Source organism: Belonocnema kinseyi, chromosome 8, assembly GCF_010883055.1.
Source record: "Belonocnema kinseyi isolate 2016_QV_RU_SX_M_011 chromosome 8, B_treatae_v1, whole genome shotgun sequence".
Taxonomy (NCBI): Eukaryota; Metazoa; Arthropoda; class Insecta; order Hymenoptera; family Cynipidae; genus Belonocnema; species Belonocnema kinseyi.
In genome coordinates, this window is record NC_046664.1 from 18,020,723 (window position 1) to 18,031,354 (window position 10,632).

The 10,632-nt window shown below is 27.9% G+C and overlaps 1 protein-coding gene across 1 annotated transcript in view; it reads right to left on the bottom strand.

Moving 5' to 3' along the window:
- LOC117178772 overlaps positions 1–7,004 on the bottom strand; it is a 15,694-nt gene extending 8,690 nt beyond the window's left edge. The window contains exon 1 of the mRNA XM_033370235.1: positions 6,855–7,004. Within this exon, the coding sequence (XP_033226126.1) occupies positions 6,855–6,909 (55 nt within the window). The 5' untranslated portion in view covers positions 6,910–7,004. The remainder of the gene's footprint in view (positions 1–6,854) is intronic.
- Between the last annotated feature and the right edge of the window lie 3,628 nt (positions 7,005–10,632).

The following is a 10,632-nucleotide window of genomic DNA, read 5'->3' on the forward strand; positions in this document are numbered from 1 at the left end:
ATATATCTAGTCGGTAGTGGTGCTGACTGAAAACAGATGATTTGGAGCGATTCGCGCGCCATCTGTTGGTCATTCTAAGGACTTATTGAACTACCCTCGTAAGTATACACTCATAACCTTACTATCCGTGACCCTCAACACTTATCATGAGTAAGAAAAACCATTTTCTGAATATTTTCAGGAAAAAAATGTACATTAATTCTTATAAAATTATTAATGTTCATGGTGTTTCAACATAAACACAGACTTATTTCTCCACTTCTTCACAATTTACAAATGCAACTCAAACGTTCACTATACTTCTGTTTGATTAATCAACAAATTATTCAATTTCTCTTAAGTCTGGAATTTGACAATAAACAATTAAATTCAGCGTATTTAATATTATGCTTTTATAATTTTAAACTTTACGCTGCAATAAATAGGTTTAGTATGGTCACGCCGCCAATCGGACACTTTACATGTTCCGTAGGCCAGCCTCATGTAAAGCCGAAAATTCACAAGCACGAACTCGAGCTCACCTGTTTCCACGATTCAAACATTTTTAATTATTTCCTAAAATTTTTAAAAAGTTTGTAAAAGATTTGACGCTAAAATTTGCATTTTTTCCAAATTATATTACACTAAAGAAATGAAGGAACATAATTCTTTTTAAGGCTTCTTATAAAATTTTGATACATTTTTTTTAAGTTTATGTCGGCTTCCAAATCGTACTTTTAAATTTGTGTAAGTTTATAAGTTATTTTGAAATTTGGAACGATTTACAAATAATTGCAACTTCTAAAAGTTTTTTTTAAAGAATTAAAAAAATGAAAAAGTGTAGGTTTCTAGGACTAATGAAAACACTTTGTTATTTCGAAAAATTAATTTTCAGAGATTATTTAAAACCAATTTAAGACATTAAAAAAGATTTAAAACATTTTCGAAGAAGAATCCTATGCATCTTAAGATCAGTTTGTTAAATTTTTCATCAAAAAACAAGTAAAAATTTAACTAATTTATAAAAATTAGAAGGTTTAATATGTCTGACAAAATTTGAAGAAAAAAGAATTTTCCTAATATTCGTATGAAAATTTTTAATGACTTTTTAAAAAATATGAACAGTAAAAAAATGCAAAAGGTCTTAAATATATCAAACGATTTCCTAAAATTTCAAAAAAGTGTGTAGAAGAGTTGAAAGCGAAATGTTTAAAAAAAAAATTTTTTTATTTTGCAGAATTTCCAAAAATCAAAAAAATTTTAATAATTTATAAATATCAGATATTTTAAAAGGTCTTATGTGTGAAAGTCTTAAGTGTTTTCTTTTTATTTCGAAAAATTAACTTTAAAAGAAAATTAAAAAGAGGTTTTAAACATTATAAACGATTGAAAATTGATTTAAAAAATAATCTTTACTTTGGATACATTAATCATAATCACGCAGTGGAAGCATTGCATTAATTCCTGAAAATCTATGTAATTTAAAATTCCTTAGTCGATTCTGCGATATTTAGCCATTTTTAAGAATAGATCAAAGTTTTTGTTAATTGGGAACCCTCTTTACTGCAGTAATCCTTAAACGAAAAACTATAGAAAAATATATAAAACATAGACATCCATTTTTTTCTGAAAATCATGAAAACTGTAAATAATTTCTAACTTCTATGGCATCCATTAATTTTTTGAAAATAGATCAGAGATTCTTGTTAAATTGAAACCATGTCTGTTTTGATTCTGGCAGATATTGAGAATTTTTTGAGAAGAAACTCATCAATTTTGTGCCTATTCTTTTTCATCACGCGTACTTTTTTCAAATATGAACAGTTTTAATGTGTGCTTCAATTTAATTTAAAAAAAAAACAAAGTATCCTCTTGCAACAATAAAAAAAAATTATAAAATTCACGACTTGGACAGAAATTGGACATTCTTTAAAATGAAATTTATAAATTTGCTGTACCTTTCAAAGGATTTGAAAATATACAAATGTTCATCAAAAATTTTTAAAGACGTCGGGAGGAAATTAAAATTTATTACAACCACATTTTTTGAAAGGAAACATTTTTAAAATAAAAACCAATTTTTGTCACGCACACATTTTTTTTAAGTAAACAGTTTATTGTATACTAAATTTCAATATAAAAACGCAAAGTATTCGTTTGCAGAAATTTAAAAAATGATAAAACTCGCTTAAAATTGTATCCTGCAGAGAGGAATAAAAAAATGTATTACGCATACATTTTTTAGCAGTAAAGAGTTTTATTGTGCATTTAATTTTATTAGAGACTTGTAAAATATTGTGTCGCAGCAAGTTTACGAATTATCAAACTCACGACTTGGAGAGAGATGGGAAATTTTTGAAAAACTAATTCATACATTTTTTGACATTTTTGTAATTAATCAAAAATATATAAATTTTTAGTGAAACTGTATTTTCGCCCTGAGAAAGGTACTCGCCATTGCATGGTTATGCAAAAACATAAATATCTAGGCGTTTTGATTCAGAAATTCTTCGATTTCACTCAAATTTGGCTGATGACGAGAATACATTTAAAATATTCCCAAATTTAACTTAGAACCAACATACAGAAATCGAAATTTTCCGAACAAAATTCCTAAACGTACCCATTCCTAAATAACCGTTTTCAATTTCTATTAGCCCAGATGAAAAATCCAAGTCAATTTGATCAATTTGATTACACATTCATTTATTATGAACAAGGAAGAAAAATTTTTTGTCTGTGATGATAAGCTTATCATTTTTTGGCTTTTTTAACATATAAAATAATTCTACGTGATGAAACTAAAGTATTCAATAATATTTTTATAAGTAATGAATAAACAATGTAAAAGCAGATAATTTATATTTTTTCTTAATTCACTTTTGTCAACTGATATTCTGAGACTAATTTTCGAAAAAAAAAATAAATAAAAAATGCACACAATCGATATTGTGAATTGTAATATATAAATAATGACCGAATTTTCAGGAACCGTCGACAAGATTCGTAGTTTTGCACACGATTGAAACCAATTGGAAACGCACCGATGCAATTTTTTATTACCAAGAATAAATTTATCATCTGTGCCGGTCATTAGAAACATTTATTATATTTTAATTCATATACTTTTTTGATAGTTTTAAGATAAGTTTGACTCAGTTCCCATTTATTATTTAACTTTTATTAAATTTTAATTACTATTTCTGGATAAATAATTGTTTAACATTTCAAAATATAGCTATGATAAAACTTTTGTGTCCATTTTAATTATTATACCAAATGTAAATTGAATAAATTAGTAACTATAATCAGACAAATAAAAAAATTGTATTTTTTAACATTTCAAATAAGCACGCTTATATTTGAGAGCCCATGATAGAAGCACTGCTGCAGATAGCGGCAGCGGACAATTTTATCTAGACGCTATTCAAAGATAATTAAAGAGGTTAGAATTAGAAAATTCCGGTAAAATAAATTTATATAATTTATGTAAATTTCACAATGAAAAAATTCATTATTTTGATCATTTACCATTTAAATTTGTTCCATTTTGAATATTAAGAATTAAAACCATAATTTATAATTTTTATAACGGACAGCATTTAATAACTTTTATTAATACATCTTAAGAGTAAAAGAATTTTAAAATTTAACCTACAAAATTGAAAAATTTTACATTGCAAATCGTTTAAATTAAAGATTACACCATGACGTAAAATTTGCGAACGCGCTGTGCTCGTAAGCTTGAGCGCGCCTAGGGCGCACGACGCTTGATTTACGCGCTTCGCACTTGATAATATATTTTTTGTTATCTTGTGCACAGACTTTTTGAAATTAAAGGTCAAAACATTGGCAACTTTAATTTGGTAAATGTGAATTCTCTTTTGTTAAAGCTCCTTTGGCCTTAACGAATAGATTCTCTTCACGTATCTCGTGCTTCGCACGCAAATTTGTCAAAAATTTAAACTTTCCTACATTATGTTCAGCACTATTATATTAAACGCATATTAAATTTATTTTTGTACCTCAGCCTGGGATTGCTTATTCAGATGTTGAAAAATAATATACAAATTACATTACATTGGTATTGAAACGTGCGTCTTTTTATTTTCTTGTTTTCGCAATTGAAAAATTTTGCACCCTATATGCAAAAAAAAGCGTCGATAAACATTTAATTGCAACTTGCTCCGTTTTTCCATAAATTTAATTTGTTTATTTTCAATGGTATTTTTTACGACTGAAACTAACAAATTTGGTCCAATAAAATTTTACTCATCTCATGTCTTTTTTTTAAAGTTAGGCACATTCTCATCGCTTCGCGCTCGATAATAGGTTACCTTGCGCTTTGCGCTCAAACTTAATTACACCTCGCGCTTCGCGCTCGGATATTTCTTCTTTACATTTGGAATGCTGGAAAAAAACTTTATCAAAAAGATCTCATTTAGATGGCAGTATTTATATGCGTCTTCATATTCTGAATTGTCTACTTCATTAAGTATAGTCAAAGATTAAGTTTCTCAAATCTCTGTAGGCCTTGAGGTACACATTCTCATCGTGACACTCGCGCTGCGCGCTCGATTTCCGACAGACATTTGTAAACAGGTTTTGTTGGATTTTTTTTCTCGTTACTATCGTCGTATTTCCACACATTTTTTTTTATTTTACTTTTTTCAGCGTTATTTTTTACGAATAAAACAAAAAGTACGCGTCCTATCAAGAAGTGATTCTTCACGAAATTGTTTTTTTTTTTGGGATAACCATTTTAGTTAATTCATCTTTTTTTGTATCCTACATAGTTTGTTCACAAAATGGAATTTTTTATTTTCCATTATTTTTTGTGCAATCAAAATTTGAATTTTCGATTTTTGAAGAAAATCCAAAAATTGTTTATGATAATCTTTTAGGTTTTTCAAAAAGAAATGTTTTTCTTCTCTTGACTTTTTTCATATCGTGCGTTATTCGACTTCAAATTTTGATTTTCGGTTGATTAACAAAATTTTGAAAACGCTATAACTCTGAGAATTTTTTTTTATCGAAAAAAGTCATTAGGATAAATTGTTTGTTCTTTCCAATACTATAAATATCCGTACATATAATTTTCAAATTCAGAATAAAGTGGTCTCAAAAATTTTCAAAAGACGCTCACTTTTTGAATTTTTATCAAAAATGGCTGGTTAACGAATTAGTCCTTTCTTTTAGGACCTAGAAAAAGTGTGCCAAAGATGCATTTGAGTCGTTCATTTTTTCGAGAGTTATCGTGTTTACGGACGGACGGACGGCAGGCAGACAGATAGACGCCATCGTAAAAACCTGATTTTCGGATTCAGGGGGTCTCGAAACGTGGAGATCCGTTGAAAAAGTGTGATGTCAAATTTCCCACAATTCTAATACTTTCTCAATCATAAATGATGAGAATGTAAAAAATATCACCTCATTATGAAGTTTGGAAGAAATATTTGATAAATTTTCTGAAATGTTTCCAAGTCTTCGGATTATTTTTTAATTATTTAAAATGTCTTAAATTCTTGTACATATTTCTTACTGACTCGAATTTTTCTGAAAATTTTGAAAAATCATTCAAAGTGTCAAAAAATTACCTTACAATCTTCTAAATTTTCCCAAGTATTTTAAGAGAATTTTTTTATTCCCTTGAAACATTTTAAAATTCTTTTAAGTCTCCCTAAAGCTTATTTTGGAAATCTTCAAAATTCTACATTTATAAATGTTTTTTAAAGTTAAAATTCTGTTTGTATCTCCTCAATTCTACTAAATATTTCTTGAATTTACTCGATTTTTAAAATTTTTTAAATTTTTTCATTCTAATCCAATTGAAAAATTTTGCTTCAAAATCTTCTACGCTCTTTTTCTAAATTTTAGGAAATCGTTTGATGTATTTAAAACCTTTTTTAATTCTTTCTAATTGTTCATTTTTCAAAATAAAAAATGATACAAAATTTTCACACCAATATTAAAAAAATTCTTTATTTTTCTAATCTTTTTGAATCTTCTAAATAATCTAATATTTATAATTTAGTCAAATTTTGTCTGATTTTTTTTAATTCTATAAAATTTGAAACATTGTCCTTAAAATCTTTCGATTTCTTCTTTGAAAATTGTTGGAACCCTTTTTAATGGTTTGAAATGTTTTAAATAATCTTTAAAAATGATTTGTTCAAAATAACGAAGTATTTTTTTCAATATCTCTAAAATATACTCAAATTTGAAAGTACATTTGTTAAACGAAAATAAATTTTTAAAAAATGGTGTCACACATTTTTCACAAGAAGGCTTAAAAAGAACTAGGTTTCTTAATTTTTCTTATTATTTTAGGAAATTATTGAGAATGTTTTGTGATCTTTTTTCAATTTTCGGTTAGAATTCATTACAAAAAAAAAATATGAAAAATTTTCCTACGAACTTTTTATCATTCTTTTAACACTCTGCAAATTCAGTTTATATGAAACCTCCGCCCAATAAGACGAAAAACACAACAAAAATTTAAATAAAGTAGATCAATTTTAAATTTTAAATACCAATTCTCTACCAGAAGTAGTATAATTAATGATTTTTTAAACAACTAAAAATTACGAGCACTTTGATTTCGTTGATGTTTCTGCTTGCTCGAATTTTTATTATTATTTTTTCTTGTCTTGATAAGAGTGTTGTACGAGCGCCGAAATAGTAATAATAATAATAATAAAAAAGGCGAAAGAAATAAAAAGAGAAAGAAGTGGATTTGGTTGGTTGGCTCCTAATTTAACCCTCCGCTTTTTTATTTTTGTGAAAAAAAAAATATTTTTTTTTCAGGAATTCTACACATTAATTGAAATTAAATTAAAAATGCACTTAAAATGATATATATGATATATACTTACCAATAGAATCAAAGAAAAACGCTAAAGCGATGAACACAGTATAAAGCACCTTCATTGTTTCTAGCTAGAGGAAACTGATTTTCGGAATAATATTGTGATAACTGTATAACTACTGAAAGATCTACAAGATGTTTCAAAACATATACCATTGCCTATCTCATTCTACCTTCAAAATCATTCTGATAAAATTAAGTATACAATAAGACTATACCGGGTGTCTTTTTATTTTAAAATATCGAAACATTTCAAGAAATACGCATCGATGGAAAAAAAATGTTCGTAACTTTAAAATTTAGAATGGGAATCTATATTTTCATAACACATTCAGATTTTACATTTAAAAATACGTTAGTTTTTAAAAATTTCTTTTTGGATTCGCGTCATATGGCGATACATTGGCTAAAAATGCTATTATTGACTATTCAAGGAATGCGCTTCACAAAAAATGATGAAAAAGACAAACGGTTGGTTTAGGTTGGTTAGTTTGAGTTATATTGTTTAGGTTCGTTGCATTGCTCAAGTTCGTTTGGGTTGTATTTGGAATCTTAGTTACGTTAGTTTGTGTTGGTTTATGTGTATCCGTTTCCTTGATTTGTATGGTTTGGTTGTGCTGCTTACTTTCAGTCAGGCTCGGTTGGTTGTTTTGCTAACGGTTGCTTAGATTAGATGTGATGGTTTGGCTCGTTTCGGTTCGTTCTGTTGATTGTGTCGATTTCACTCTGTTGTGTTAGTTGTATGTATTTAGGATTGTCGTATTGGTGGAGTTCGTTTGGGTGATTGTTGATGGTGACATTCTTTTGGGTTGATCTGGTTGTGATAGTTATACTTGCTTGGATGGGTTCGGATGTGTCAACCAACAACTTTAATCAAACTAAAACGAACATAATCAATAACACTATCCCAAACGATTGCAACCAATACAACCAACTCCAATGCATGCGATCAACAAAACAAAACGAAGTGAAGGTAATCAACAAAGCAAACCGAAACGAACGTAAGCAACACAACAAACCTAAACAAACCACTCGCTTCGCTATCCGGAGCGGAAAAAAGCTTCCATTAAAACTTAGGTATTTTCTAATGGAGAATATGCATCTCTCATTATTGACGTTGAATGCGTTTTTTTTACATATTTGGATGTCTCAAGGAGTTACAGAACACCCTGTATAACCCTAAAAATTATATGCGTACTAAAAAAATGTTGTTTACATCTTTCAGTGGCACTAAAAGTTCGAATAATCTTTTTATTACCTTTGCAACGTTGGAGGCCTGTCACTCACTAGTTGAGCTCCCGGTACTTTTTTAATGACTTGGGGAAAACATATTTTTCACTATAAGTGTATTTAACTTATCAGCGGCAAACCTAAAGTCAATAAATAACTAGATAATAGAGGTAAAACTCCAGACTTTGAAGGTATCATTAGTTAAAAATAAACTTTTTTTATTTAGACATTCTTTCCACAGTTCACAGATTCAGATATCATCAAACTTGAAGAAAAATAGATGTTTTTAACAAAAAAACGCCATAACTTCTGAATGATTCGATAAAAATACTCATATTTACAAAGTTTTTAAATTTTTAAAATAAATTACTTAGTAATGACAAAATTTCGTCATTAAAAAAATTATATGCTTGAAAAATATAACTAAAAACATTTAAAGCGCCATTTTAGTTTTCAAAATTTGAGTTTTGAAGTTAAAATCACCTGCCCGAAAAACCCGTGTCTTTTTCGATAGAAAATTATTCTTTCATTTGTAATTCATCTTTTTCTCTGTGGACCCAACTATTTTGTTGAGATTTCGAATCTTTCGATTCAATTTAACTGCGGAAGACAATACATATTTTATTTGGAATTAATATTTTGAAGTGAAAATGTAATTATTCCATTTTTTGAGTGAAAACTTATCTTTTTAAATTGAAAATTCATCTAATTTGATAAATATATATTTATAGTCATTTGCAATTTGGAAAAACTCTTGGTCTACAGGCCACCCTGAACTATGATATTCCGGAATATCATTATGCTTCTCGAATAATGTTACGTATTTTGTGACTGGTAGATTAACAATTTTTCTTCAAAACCCCAATCAAAATAATATGCAGTTCAATAATTTTGAAATTGAATTTTTTAATTAAATTTATATTTAATACAGTAAATACGTTTTGATCTTTTTAACAATATTGATAAACTCCAAAGTAGTAAGCTTTCTTTGAAGCTTTTAACTTTTTACATTCTCATCAGAGAATGTACCAAGTGTGCATAAAACTATCAAAATCCCAAGATGACCTAAAGATAGCTTAAAGACATGGACATTCTCGGGATATCTTTCATACTAACATTAGATATTTTAAGATCATCCCTAGGATGTCCACGTTTTGATACTCCCTGAATCCTAAAAACAGGTTTTCATTAATGTGTCTGCTTGCCTTTATGTCGGGCTGTCTGGCTGTCCGTATGTCTGTCTATATGGCGGTATGTCTGTCTGTGTTCGCGACAACTTTTGAAAAAATTAATCTAGTAGATTGACCTTTGGTACACTCATTTAGTGTCCTAAGCTAAAGGCCAAGCTAGTTAGCCAGCCACTTTTGATAAAAATTCAAAAAGTTGGCACATTTTGAATATTTTTAAGACCACTTTTTTCAAAATTCAAACATTCTCTGTACAGTTATTTATATTATTTAAAAAGCCGAACAACTTATCCTTACGACTTTTTTGATAAGATCAAAAATTATCAAAGTTACAACATTTACGAAATCAAAAAAAAAAACACACGAAAATAAACATTTTAAACCAAATAACGCACGGTATGAAAATAAGTGAAGAAAAGAAAAATGTTGCTTTTTGAATGCCCTACAATATTATCATAACAACTTTTAGAATTTTCTTGAAAAATGAAAAATTCTAATCTTGACAGGATACAAAATAATGAAAAATTCATAAATTACATTTTTGAAAAAAAGCAATTGAAAAAGATCTCCAAATTTGTTATCAAACACTTTTTGATTAGATGCGTAGTTTTGGATTTAATCATGATAAACCTCTTTAACAATTAAAAAAAAACCTTCCTTCTGCGTGGGCACATTCTTATTACAACTTTTGTCTTTTAATTTCATTTTCATTGCTATTTTTTACGATTAAAACAAAAAATAGAACTATCAAAAAATTATTCATGACAAATAAATCATTTGTAGATTCTCATCAGAAATGGTATTAAATTTGTGTAAAATTTGCCCCGCACCCCCAATTGTTGTCGAAGTGTCTACGTCTGCCTGTGAGCACAATAACATTAAAAAAATTAATCTATTAGATTGGCCTCTGTTACACTCTTTTAGTGTCCTAAACTAAAGGTCAAGTCCGTTAGCCAGCCATTTTTGAATGTAAATTCAAAAGGTGAGCGTATTTTAAATATTTTTGAGACCACTTTTATAAAAATTCAAGAATTCTCTATACGGTTATTTATAGTATTTACAAATGCGAATAATTTATCTTATGGCTTTTTTCATAAAATTAAAAATTACTAGAGTTATAGCATTTAGAAAATTACAAAAAATACACGAAAATGAACCTCTTGATCGAAATAATGGATGATATGAAAAAGGCAAGAAAAGAAAAAGTTTTATTTCTAAATGCCCTAGAAGGTTATTATAACAACTTTTTAGATTTTCTTGAAAAATTTAATTTTTAAATTTTGACAGCATACAAAATAATGGAAAATCCAAAAATTACATTTTAGCATGCATCAGTTTCAGAGTTTTTCAAAGATTCTCAAATATATT